The following is a 12,886-nucleotide window of genomic DNA, read 5'->3' as shown; positions in this document are numbered from 1 at the left end:
TAAGTGGGGCTAGTAGTGGTCCCTCCCTTCTGGAGACTTTTTGAGTTTTTTATGAGATTGGCACATAATTGATACTCAGTAATGGCAGCTATAAAAGGGAAGGTGGTCTGCATTTCAGCCATGGCTGTGGTCCCAGGACAAATGGCCTTCCCCGTCGGCTGTGTTCTTTGATAGGTTCAGACGTCTGGACCCCTATAGAGAGGAGGCTTTTTAAGAAGGCGTTCTATGCCCACAAGAAGGACTTCTACTTGATACACAAGACGGTAAAGTGAATGTGGGCTGGTGTCCAAGGCCCTGTCTCACACAGCTGAGACAAGCTAGAGCTGCAGGGCTGGTCGGGGGTTGGAGGGCCCCACCCTCACCTTCCTGTGGCAGCACTCTTACTGTAGACAGTTTACAGTGTCAAAAAGCCATCCTCATGAACAGCTCCAGATGGTACAGACCTGCATCACCTGCACAGAACAGTCCTCCATGCCCCTCCCCGCAGTCCTACTTCTGCTTGGCAACCTCTGTTACCTATTCCACCAAGCAACAGGCATTTCCGTCTGTACAAATTTTATATATATAGGTATGCATGTACTTTAAAAAAGATAAGGGCCAGCCATGGTGGTTTACACCTGTAATCCCAACACTTTGGGAGGCCAAGGCGGGAGGATCACTTGAGGTCAGGAGTTCAAGACCAGCCTGGCCAACATGGTGAAACCCCGTCTCTACTAAAAATACAAAAATTTGCCAGGCATGGTGGTGAGTGCCTGTAATCCCAACTAGTTAGGAGGCTGAGGCATGAGAATCATTTGAACCTGGGAGGCAGAGGTTGCAGTGAGTGGGGATTGTGCCACTGCCATCCAGCCTGGGCAACAGAGTAGGACTCTGTCTCAAAAAAAAAAAAAAAAAAAAAAAAATAGGGCCTAGCATGGTGGTTTATGCCTGTAATCCCAGCACTTTGGGAGGCTGAGGCATGTGGATCACCTGAGGTTGGGAGTTCGAGACCAGCCTGACCAACATGGAGAACCCCTGTCTCTACTAAAAATACAAAATTAGCTGGGTGTGGTGGCACATGCCTGTAATCCCAGCTACTCGGGAAGCTGAGGCAGGAGAATTGCTTGAACCTGGGAGGTGGAGGTTGCGGTGAGCCGAGATCTTGCCATTGCACTCCAGCCTGGGCAACAAGAGTGAAACTCCGTCTCAAAAAAAGAAAAAAAGGATGAGGTCAGGCGCAGTGGCTCATGCCTGTAATCCTAACACTTTGGGAGGCCAAGGTGGGAGGATTGCTTGAGGCTAAGAGTTCAAGACCAGCCTGGGCAATATAGTGAGACCTTGTCTCTACAAAAAAGTTAAAAACTAGCCTAGCATGGTGCCGCGTGCCTGTGGTCCCAGCTACTCGGGAGGCTGAGGTGGGAGGATTGTTTGAGCCTGGGAGGTGAAGGCTGCAATGAGCCAAGATTGCGCCACCGCAGTCCAGCCTGAGCGACAAAATGAGACTCTCCCCCTGCCGAAGAAAGCCAAAGGATGAGATCTCACTGCATATAGTGTCCTGCTGCTTATTTTCTGTTCTAAAAAAAAAAAAAAATTGGATGTACACAAAATTGCACATAATTGAAGTATAATAAGATTTGCTAAGTTTTGACATATTGATACTATACCTGGGAAACCATCACCACAGTCAAGATAATGAGCATGTCCCTCAGCCCTGAATCTCCTCCTGCCGCATAGTAATCACTCCCTGTTGCACCCCCTGTCCTCAGTCAGCACTGATCTATCAGAGCACTGTAAATTCGTTTTCATTTCCTAGAGTTTGCTATAAATGGAGTAGTCACACAGTATGGACTCTACTTGGTCCAGCTTCTCACACTCAGCGTCATGATTTTGAGTTCATCCATGTTCCATGTATTGATAGGTCTCCCCTTTTCACTGCTGAATAGTATTCCACTGGGCAGATGTACCACGGTTTAAGTAACCATTTGTCTGTTGGTGGACATTTGAGTGGTTTCCAGTTTGGGGTGACTATAAATAAATTCGTTATGAACATTCAGGTACCAGTCTTGGTATGGACATGTACTTTGTTTTCTAGAGGAGTAAATACCAGGAATGGAATGACTTAGTAGGTGTATGCTTAACTTTTTAAGAAACCACCAAACAATTTTCCAAAGTAGTTGTATCATTTCACATTCCTACCGGCAGGAAATGAGATTTCTAGTTGCTCCACAAACTCGCTAGCCCTGGGTAGGGCCAGTCCTTTTAATTCCAGCCATTCTCATGACAGTGTGGTGGCATCGCATTGTGTTTCCTTCACGACTGACGATGCTAAGCATCTTTTCATGGGCCTGTTTGCTGTCTGTATGCCTTCTTTGGTGAGGTGTCTGTTCATATCTCTTGCATATGTTTTTATTGGGATGTCTGTGTTTTCTTTTTTTTTTTTTTTTTTTTTGAGATGGAATCTCACTCTGTTGCCCAGGCTGGAATGCAGTGGCGCAATCCATGCTCACTGCAACCTCTGCCTCCCAGGTTCAAGCGATGCTCCTGCCTCAGCTTCCTGAGTAGCTGGGATTACAGGCGCCTGCTACCACGCCTGGCTAATTTTTGTATTTTTAGTAGGGACGGGGTTTTGCTATGTTGACCAGGCTGGTCTCGAACTCCCAACCTCAGGTGATCTGCCCACCTCGGCCTCCCAAAGTGCTGGGATTACAGGCATGAGCCACCGCGCCCAGCCGGCTGTGTTTTTATTATTGAGTTGTAGCAGTTCTTTATCGATTCAGGACACATGTCATTTATCCAGATGCATGCTTTGCGAATGTTTTCTCCTAATCTGTAGCTTTTTAATCTCTTAACAATGTCTTTTAAAGAAAAATTTTGTCATTTTGATGAAGTCATTTATTAATTTTTCTTTTATGGACTGTGCTTTTGGTGTTGTATCTAAGAATTCTTTGCCAACCCAACCACAAAGATTTTCCCTTTGTTTTCTCTAGAAGTTTTTTTTTTTTTGTGAGATGGAGTCTCGCTCTGTCGACCAGACTGGAGTGCAGTGGCGAGATCTTGGCTCACTGCAAGCTCCGCCTTCCAGGTTCATGCCATTCTCCTGCCTCAGCCTCCCGAGTAGCTGGGACTACAGGCACCCGCCACCACCATGCCTGCCTAATTTTTTGTATTTTTAGTAGAGACGGGGTTTTACCGTGTTAGCCAGGATGGTCTGTATCTCCTGACCTGGTGATCTGCCTGCCTCGGCCTCCCAAAGTGCTGGGATTACAGGCGTGAGCCACCTCGCCCGGCCTTCTCTAGCAGTTTTATAGTTTTAGGTTTTACAATTAGGTTTACAATTCAGTTTGTGTTAATTTTTGTATATGGTGTAAAGTATGAGTTAAAGTTCGTTTTTTACATGTGGATATTCATTTGTACCTTTTGTTGAAAAGACAAAAAAATGTAATACCATACTGTTTTTACTACTGTAGCTTTCTAAGTCTTGAAATCATGTATTACCATATGAACTTTCTAAGTAGCTTATCCATTTTTACCAAAAAAAAAAAAAAAATCTGCTAGGATTTTGATTGGTACTGCATTGGCTCTATAGGCCAATTGAGGAGAGTTGACTTTTTTTTTTTTGGAGACAGAGTTTCACTCTTGTTGCCCAGGCTGGAGTGCACTGGCGCAATCTTCACTCACTGCAACCTACACCTCCCGAGTTCAAGCGATTCTCGTACCTCAGCCTCCTGAGTAGCTGGGATTACAGGTGCGCACAACCACACCTGGCTAATTTTTGTATTTTTAGTAAAGACAGGGTTTCACCATGTTGGCCAGGCTGATCTTGAACTCCTGACCTCAGGTGATCCACCTGCCTCAGCCTCCCAAAGTGCTGGGATTACAGGCGTGAACCACCGCACCCGGCCAAGCAGAGTTGACATTCTAACAACATTCATTTTCTGACCCATGAACAGGGGCTGTGTTCTATGCGTCATCTTTAATTTCTCTTAGCAGTGTTTTGAAGGTTTTATTGGTCTTATTTCTTTTAAGATCTAGGATCTCACTCTGTCGCCCAAGCTGGAGTACAGGAGTGTGATCATAGTTCACTGCACCCTTTGACCTCCTGGGCTCAAGTGATCCTCCAGCTTTGATGAGTAGGTGGGACTACAGGTGTGTGCCATCACACCTAGCTCTGGTATAACTCTTTTTTTTTTTTTTGAGACGGAGTCTTGCTATGTCACCCAGTCTGGAGTGCAGTGGTACGATCTCAGCTCACTGTAACCTCCACCTCCTGGGTTCAAGCAATTCTGCTGCCTCAGCCTCCTGAGTTGCTGGAATTACAGGCGCATGCCACCATGCCCAGCTAAATTTTTTGTATTTTTAGTAGAGATGGGGTTTCCCCATGTTGGCCAGGGTGGTCTCAAACTCCTGACCTCAGGTGATCCTCCTGCCTCGGCCTCCCCAAGTGCTGGGATTACAAGTGAGCTACCACACCTGGCCTCTGGCGTAACTCTTTGAACATATATTAAACAGTTATGGTAACCTTTCATGTCCTTCCCTGCTCATTCTAACACCTATGTCTGTGATGGGTTGACTTTGATAGATTGGGTTTTGTCCTCCTGATGTGCCATGTTATCCTGCTTCTTTGCATGCATGGTGATTTTCACCAGATCACAGGCATTGTGAATGTTAGCTGTTGGATGCTGGATATTTTTGCAGCCTTATAAATATTCTTGAGTTTTGTTCTGGGACACAGTTACTTTTAGATTCAGTTTTAGATTTTTTAGATGGGACCAGCATAGCTCTTCTCTAAGGCTGATTATTTCTCCTTACTGAGGCAAGACTGTGTCACTACCCTACCCAGTGCCCCCTGCATCATGAAGTTTCCCACTCTGGCTGTGGGAACCGGCACTCTTCCTGGCCCTGTAGGAGCAGCAGGCACTTTCCCCTCTCATCCTTTTGGATGGCTCTTTACCCAGCTTTGGCTGGTCTCTTCCTATGCATGTGCTGGGCAGTCTTTGGCTGAGTCCTTGGGGGAAATTTGCTCCCCATCTCTGGAATGTTCTGTGTGTAGCTCTCTCCTCTCCCATCCTCTGTCCTGTGGGCTCTACCGCCGTGGTCTCCGGGGGCACTGTGCTCCACCTCAGCTCCCTAAGTCCTGCTGGGTTCTGCCTAAACTGCCCCTGCCTGGGTGGTGGCCTGGAAACACAAGTTGATAAGCCGGAGTGGTGGCAGCTTGCTTCCTGTCAGGGTTCACTGCCTTTTGTTGAATGACGCCTGGTGTCTTGCCAAACATTGTTTATATTTTGACTCTGTTTTCATTGTTTTGGACGAGAGGGTAAATCTGGTTCTGTTGCTCCATCTTGTTCAGAAGCAGAAGTCCAACTTTTTTTTAAACTTATTGATGTCTCTTAGGCAGAGTTTGTGCTGTTTTGACTCCTCATTTGTGAATACTCACAAAGCTGAAAAACATTTGGGTGGAATTATGTCTTTTCTGGAGTTAGCTCAATAGCCAATTTAATTTCCCGAGAAATTTTCTTCCTAGAGCAATTAAACTTTTCTTTTTTTTCCTTTTTTTTTTTTTTTTTAAGAGGCGCTTGCCGGGCGCGGTGGCTCAAGCCTGTAATCCCAGCACTTTGGGAGGCTGAGGCAGGCAGATCACGAGGTCAGGAGTTCGAGACCAGCCTGGCCAATAAGGTGAAACCCCATCTCTACTAAAAACACAAAAAATAGCTGGGCGTGGTGGTGCGCACCTATAGTCCCAGCTACTCAGGAGGCTGAGGCAGAAGAATTGCTTGAACCTGGGAGGTGGAGGTTGCAGTGAAAAAAAAAAAAAAAGATACTTGCTCTGGAGTGCCGTGACACTATCATAGCTCGCTGCTGGCCGGGTGTGGTGGTTCAGGCCTGTAATCCCAGCACTTTGGGAGGTCGAGGCAGGCAGATCACCTGAGGTCAGGAGTTCGAGACCAGCCTCGCCAACATGGTGAAACCCCGTCTCTACAAAAATACAAAAATTAGGTGGGCATGATGGAGGGTAACTATAATCCCAGCTACTCAGGAGGCTGAGGCAGGAGAATCACTTGGACCCAGGAGGCGGAGGTTGCAGTGAGCCAAGATGGTGCCATTGCACTCCAGCCTGGGCGACACAGCGAGATTCTGTCTCAAAAAAAAAAAAAAGCTCACTGCAGCCTTGAACACCTGGGCTCAAGCGATCGTCTCGCTTCAGCATCTTAAGTAGCTGGGACCACAGGCATGCACCACCATGACTGGCTAATTTTTAAAAAGTTCTGTAGAGATGGGGTCTTGCTATGTTGCCCAGGCTGGTCTCGAACTCCTGACCTCAAGTCGTCCTCCTGCCTCAGCCTCTCAAAGTGCTGGGATTACAGGCATGAGCCACCAAGCCCAACTTCCCTTTTGTTTTTAACAGAAGTTGTTTTTAGTGGGATCCTTTCTTAGTGGAGGAATGGGAAAATAATCCCCTAGGTTCACACTGTGCACTCAAAACCTCCCCTTCTTCTAGAGTGGGTCACTTCCTGCCAAGACTTTAGAGGCTCTGCCTAGCTGTTGTAATGTCTGTGTGGTATTCTGCCTGCAGAGGGCATTCCGATTTATTAGCATGATGTCACAGTTAGCGTACCTGGTGGGACCTTTGTGCGCATCTTCCTTAGGAAATAATTCCTGGGCTGGAATGGCTGCTCAGAGTGTGCAGGCTTAGGTATTGGTAGCTACTGGGTGGCTCCACTTTGAACGCCCTCGTCCCCAGGAAGGATTTTGTGATCCTGTGCCTTTGTGGTGAGTGGTAACGCCAAGCCAAAGGAAGAGGTGCTTCTGAAGGGCTTTCCAAAGGAGGTGGCTGGCCCAATGGCAAGGTCACACTCCCAGGGCCCATGTGGCACGGCCACAGCCTGTTTTCTTTCACTAGATCCAGACAAAGACGGTAGCTCAGTGCGTTGAGTATTATTACATCTGGAAAAAAATGATCAAGTTTGACTGTGGCCGAGCCCCAGGGCTAGAAAAGAGAGTCGGGAGAGAGCCAGAGGAGGTGGAAAGGACAGAGGAAAAGGTAGAGGAACCGGGGCCGTGTCAGGAGCTTGTTCTCCTCCCAGTGCCTGCTGCCCGTTGAGTTGGAGGGTGGGGTCAGAGGGCGGGGGTGCTCCTGATGGAAGGGTTTCCCTGCAGGAGACACGTATGCCCCCAGCTCTGTGTCTCTTACAGCAGGACAGGTCAGCACCCTTATGTCACTTTTGCTCCCTCTGCAGGTCCCATACAGCCCTCGGGAGAGACCCAGCCACCATCCAACTCCCAAGTTAAAGACCAAGAGTTACAGGAGGGAGTCCATCCTCAGCTGCAGCCCAAATGCTGGCCCCAAGCGGACCCCCGAACTGTCTGGAAGCGCAGAGAGCCAGGGCATTTTTCCATGCAGAGAGTGTGAAAGGTACCCAGCTTTCTCCTGGAAACGCTCCCAGGGCTCCCAGCCTCAGCCCCTGTGATCCCTTCCTCCCTGCTCTGACCCCATGTCCTCTGGCAACTCCTCAGGGTGTTTGACAAGATCAAGAGTCGAAATGCCCACATGAAGCGGCACCGCCTTCAGGACCACGTGGAGCCCATCATCAGGGTGAAGTGGCCGGTGAAGCCCTTCCAGCTGAAGGAAGAGGAGCTGGGAGCTGACATCGGCCCCCTGCAGTGGTGACTCCCGTGGCAGCAAGTCCGAATGGGGCCTCCAGTGCTGCCCCTCCTCCCTTCGGCCTCTCCAGGGTGTTTGGGCACCCCTCTGCCTCCCCCCACCCTCCCTGTCCCCCGTTGGCCAACCTGCCTGCAAACATGGCGGGCATTTGGCCACAGATAGGCAGGAGGAGCTCAGTTGTCGGACAGCTATGCAGTCCTGTCCGGTGGCGCTGGAGGCTCCACTCTCCTTAGGTTCATAGTCTATCCCCTTCTTTCCCTTCCAGTTCTAGAGCAGGGAGGCTTGGGGAGGGGAAAAGTTAGCTCTGGGTAGCTCTTAAATCTTAGCCTCAGTTGTGGGGTTTGGTTTCATGTGTTAGATAAGGCCAAGACGTAGAGAATCAGTGGGAAAAAACCTTGAGATCTCTAACATGCTGGGCCCCTCCCCGGGGCGGGGACTCTACCTTCCAAATTCAGTCCCTAGTCTTGCGATGAATTCTGCATTGTTCGGTGTTTTTTGTACGTGTCAACTCGTAAATCTGATTAAATTGAGTTCTTGAGACGCTGTCTTTGACTTCCCTGCCTATTGATCCAATAAAGGCTTAGGAACCCCACCAAGTGCTAAGGCCAGGAGGTGAGTCAGCTGTGGCCTGCCCTGGGGGCTGGGGGCCTTGGGGAGAAGACGGGCATGTTGATTTGGACATTCGTTCAGCAAACATCTACGAAGCACCTGCTGTAGAATGCACTGGACGTTGCCAATCCGCACAACAGGGATAGTGAAGCAAGAGAGGCCCTTTTCCTCACGGACCTTCCCTTGTAGGAACAGGAAGGTAGCAGTAATAATAAGCAAACAAGGTGATTTTAGGTCATGATACTGGAAATGCTTTTGGCTGTAACAGAAGAGTTGGTGTTGATTTAAACAATCATGGAGTTTGGCTGTCCCAGTGGGGGCTCAGCCTTGAAATCAGGGACCCCTGGCAGGGGCAGGGTCAGAACCAGGGCTCCAGCAGAGGCGAGAATAATCTCGAACCAAAATCCAGACCGGCAGGGGTTGGGGGGGGCAGGGAAGAGAAAACAGCCCCCCTCCCTGCCTCCCTTTTTAAGAGTGAGGAAAACTTTAACAGCTCCCAGCAGATGCCCGTATGTCTCATTGAGCCTGTGTTCGCTTCTAAACTGATCCCTGTTAGTGAGAAGAGAAATGACCACAGTTAACCTAGACCACTCAAGATGCAGCTCCATGGCCAGGTGCAGTGGCTCTCGCCAGTAATCCCAGCACTTTGGGAGGCCAAGGTGGGCGGATCATGAGGTCAAGAGATCAAGACCATCGTGGCCAACGTGGTGAAACCCCATTTCTCCTAAAAATACAAAAATTAGCTGGGTGTGGTGCCACGTGACTGTAATCCCAGCGACTTGGGAGGCTGAGGTAGGAAAATCGTTTGAACCTGGGAGGCAGAGATTGCAGTGAACTGAGTTTGCGTCACTGCATTTCGGCCTGGTAGAGCAAGACTCCGTTAGAAAGAAAGAAAGAAAAGAAAGGTAGGCTCCACAGTGGCTCACACCTGTAATCCCAGCATTTTGGGAGGTCAAGGTAAGTGGATCACTTGAAGTCAGGAGTTTGAGACCAGCCTGGCCAACATGGTGAAACTCCATCTCTGCTAAAAATACAAAAAAAATTAGCCAGGCATGATGGTGAACACCTGTAGTCCCAGTTAGGAGGCTGAGGCAGGAGAATCACTTGAACCTGGGAGGTGGAGGTTGCAGTGGGCCAAGATCGCGCCACTGCACTCCAGCCTGGGCGACAGAGTTGTTGTCAGTGGCTCACACATCAGTGGGAGGTGGTCAAGGAAAGGACAGATCAAGGCCAGCAGGGCAGGTTTGAGCCTGAGCAGCTGTGGTTGATGCCATTAGCTCAGATGGGGAATTGACTGCAGAGGATTGATTGCATCAGGGTGTGATCGTGTCTATGATAGGGTGAGCTGTGTTCTGAGGAGCTGGGAAAGCAGACAGCAGTGTCGGAAGCTTTCACAGAGGGCCCACCTATCAGCTAAGGCTTAAAGATCGGCTGGGAATGGGGCAGAGATGGACACTGAGTTTGAAGCAGTTGGAACACTGCAGTTAAGGGAAAGGGTTCAGGCGTCAGATGAACCTCAATTCCATCCTGGCTCCTCTTACCTCCTTGTAAACTAGGGCGAATCACTTTCCCTGTGGGAGCCTCAGTTTTCTCAATCTGTAAAATGGAATGAAAATTGCCCCTCCTCAACCCCTGCAACCTATCAGTTAAATAAAATGTAAATTATGGCCAGGCGTGGTGGCTTATGCCTGTAATCCCACCACTTTGGAAATCCAAGGTGGGCGGATCACTTGAGGTCAGGAGCTCGAGACCAGCATGGCCAATATGGTGAAACCCCATCTCTACTAAAAATATAAAATACAAAAATTAGCCAGGTGTGGTGGTGCATGACTGTAATCCCAGCTACTTGGGTGGCTAAGGCACAAGAATTGCTTGAATCCGGAGGCGGAGGTTGCAGTGAGCAGAGATCGCGCCACTGCACTCCAGCCTGGGCAACAGAGCGAGACTCCATGTCAAAATAAATAAATAAATAGAAATAAAATGTAAATTAAGCACTTGGGAGGGTGCACCATAAGAACTGAATGGCTACTAGTTAACAAGCTCTCATGTGATTGCTAATATTGTTTGGATCCCATCCTAAATAAATCCAATGAACTCTGGAAATGGAAAAAAATTCCCTGGTTGAAAAGGCTGAGGGGTATATTATCTGTTGCTGCATGACAAATTACCCTGAAATGGAACAGCTTAAACAGAAGCTTTTACATAGTGTTGTTTTGACAGACACGGAACCAAAACTGCTTGTGGTAATCCAGGCTCACCCCCATCTGCTCTGTGGTCAGGACACAGTGGCAGCCACAAGTAGGTGGTGCAGGCAAGTCTATTCATGTACGAAGAGAGTTGGGGGAAGGCTTCTTATGCCTTGCTCGGCTCAGCCAACCCCCTAGATAATAGCAGTTTCTCAAACTGTGGTCCCGGGATTATCTGCATCCTAATTTTACTTTTTTTTTTTTTTGAGATGAGACAGGGTCTCACTCTGTCATCCAGGTTGGAGTGCAGTGGCACGATCATAGCTCACTGCAGCCTCAAACTCCTGGGGTCAAACAATCCTCCCACCTCAGCCTCCCAAGGAGTAATTTAAAAAATTTTAATTTTGTAGAGATAGGGTCTTGCTTTTTGCCTAGGTTGGTCCTTAACTCCTAGGCTCAAGCGGTCCTCCCGCCTCTGTCTCCCAGAGTGTTGGGATTACGGGCATGAGCCACCAGGTCTGGCTGCATCCTAATTATATAGGGTTCTGTTTTTTAAAAATGCAGATTCCTGTGACCCACAACAGACTCAGAATTGGAACCATTGTTGGTATGGCCTTGGAACCTGTTTTATTTAAAGAAGATTTTTAGGATAGTTTTAGATTTGTAGAAAAATTGCAATGACAGCAAAAAAGTTCCCACATACCCCAGTTTCCCCTGTGATTAACATCTTATATTAGAATGGTACATTTATTACCATGAATGAACCAATATGGCACAATATTATTAACTAAACTTCATAAGTTAGATTTCCTTAGTGTTTTTGTTTGTTTTGAGATGGAGTCTCACTCTGTCGCCCAGGCTGTAGCACAGTGGCACAATCTTGGTTCACCACAACCTCCACCTCCTGGGTTCAAGCAATTCTTCTGCTTCAGCCTCCCGAGTAGCTGGGACTATAGGCGCCCACCACCAGGCCCAGCTAATGTTTGTATTTTTAGTAGAGACAGGGTTTCGCCATGTTAGCCAGGCTGGTCTGGAACTCCTGACCTCAGGTGATCCACCCGCCTCAGCCTCTCAAAGTGGTGGGATTACAGGCGTGAGCCACCGCACCTGGCCGATTTCCTTGGTTTTTTTAACTTAATGCTCTTCTGTTCTAGGATCCCACCCAAGGTAAGACATTACATTTAGCAATCATGTCTCCTTGGCTGTGACGGTTTCTCAGGCTTTCCTTGTTTTGATGACTTGACAGTGTTATCTGTTTGAGACGGAGTCTCCCTCTTGTTGCCCAGGCTGGAGTGCAGTGAGGCGATCTCCGCTCACTGCAACCTCCACCTCCCGGGTACAAGTGATCCTCCTGCCTCAGCCTCCCAAGTAGCTGTGATTACAGGCATGCACCACCACACCGGGCTAAGTTTTCTGTATTTTCAGTAGAGATGGGGTTTCCCCATGTTGGACAGGCTGGTCTCGAACTCCTGGCCTCAAGTGATCCTCCTGCCTTGGCCTCCCAAAGTACCGGGACTACAGGTGTGACACACTGCACCCACCAACAGTTTTGAGGAGTACTGGGCAAGTATTTTGGAGGACATGGCTCAACTGGAATTTGTCTAGTGTTTTTTTCATGATTAGATTGAAAGATCCCAGAAGTAAAGAGCCATTTTAATCACATGAGTTATCAATGTTGAGGTTAACCTCAATCACCTGGATGTCAATGCCCGGTTTCTCCACTGTAAATTTAGTCTTTTTCTCCCCTTTCTTGTACCCTCTTCTTTGAAAGGAAGTCACTATGCATAGTTCATACTTACAGAATGGGGAGGTATCCTTCACCTTCTTGAGAGCAGAGTATCTACACAGATTATTTGGAATTCTTCTGCACAAACTATTTGTCTATTTCCCAAGTAATACAGACAAGGGGACTGAGAGAACCAAAACGGGGGATCAAATTCCTGCTGTGTGATCCTCGAGTAATGGGGATCCCAAAGTGCTGGGATTACAGGCGTAGGCCACCGAGCCCGGCCCTCTTCAGCTATTTTTTATGAAACCAGAGTTAGAGAACCTCTTAAGTTTTTGTTTCCAGTCTCTCAACTACTTCAGCGGTCTCCCCAAAGCAGTTCCAGTACTGGCCGGCAGAGGGAGCAAGAAAAAGCAGAACGGTTTCCTTTTCCCACAAACGCCTTTCCAAGTGAAGAAGCAGGCGAGACCAGCCGCGGGGGCGGGACTAAGCTCTGCGCAGAACTGTCAAACCCGGGCGTGGGCCCCGAGCTGTCACGTGAGTGTCCGCGGTCAGCTGACTGTGCCGGAGTTCCGCAGGGAGGGCGAGGGAGGACCCCCCCCCGCCCCGAGCGCGAGCCGAGGGCTCCTGCTGATTGGTGGAGGAGGATCCAGCGGCAACACCGTGGGGCGGGGCCTCGGCGGTGGGTACGGCCATTGCCTTCCGCAGGGTCACGTGGGAGGTGAG

The 12,886-nt window shown here is 48.7% G+C and overlaps 1 protein-coding gene across 1 annotated transcript in view; it reads left to right on the top strand.

Moving 5' to 3' along the window:
* ZNF541 (zinc finger protein 541) overlaps window positions 1-8,182 on the top strand; it is a 35,407-nt gene extending 27,225 nt beyond the window's left edge. Inside the window, exons 12-15 of the mRNA XM_030796994.1 lie at window positions 175-263; window positions 6,878-7,018; window positions 7,215-7,390; window positions 7,492-8,182. Coding sequence (XP_030652854.1) covers window positions 175-263; window positions 6,878-7,018; window positions 7,215-7,390; window positions 7,492-7,645 — 560 coding nt within the window. The 3' untranslated portion in view covers window positions 7,646-8,182. The remainder of the gene's footprint in view (window positions 1-174; window positions 264-6,877; window positions 7,019-7,214; window positions 7,391-7,491) is intronic.
* The last annotated feature ends 4,704 nt before the right edge of the window (window positions 8,183-12,886 follow it).

Source organism: Nomascus leucogenys, chromosome 17, assembly GCF_006542625.1.
Source record: "Nomascus leucogenys isolate Asia chromosome 17, Asia_NLE_v1, whole genome shotgun sequence".
Lineage (NCBI taxonomy): Eukaryota > Metazoa > Chordata > Mammalia > Primates > Hylobatidae > Nomascus > Nomascus leucogenys.
This window is presented reverse-complemented; position numbering and strand designations above follow the sequence as displayed.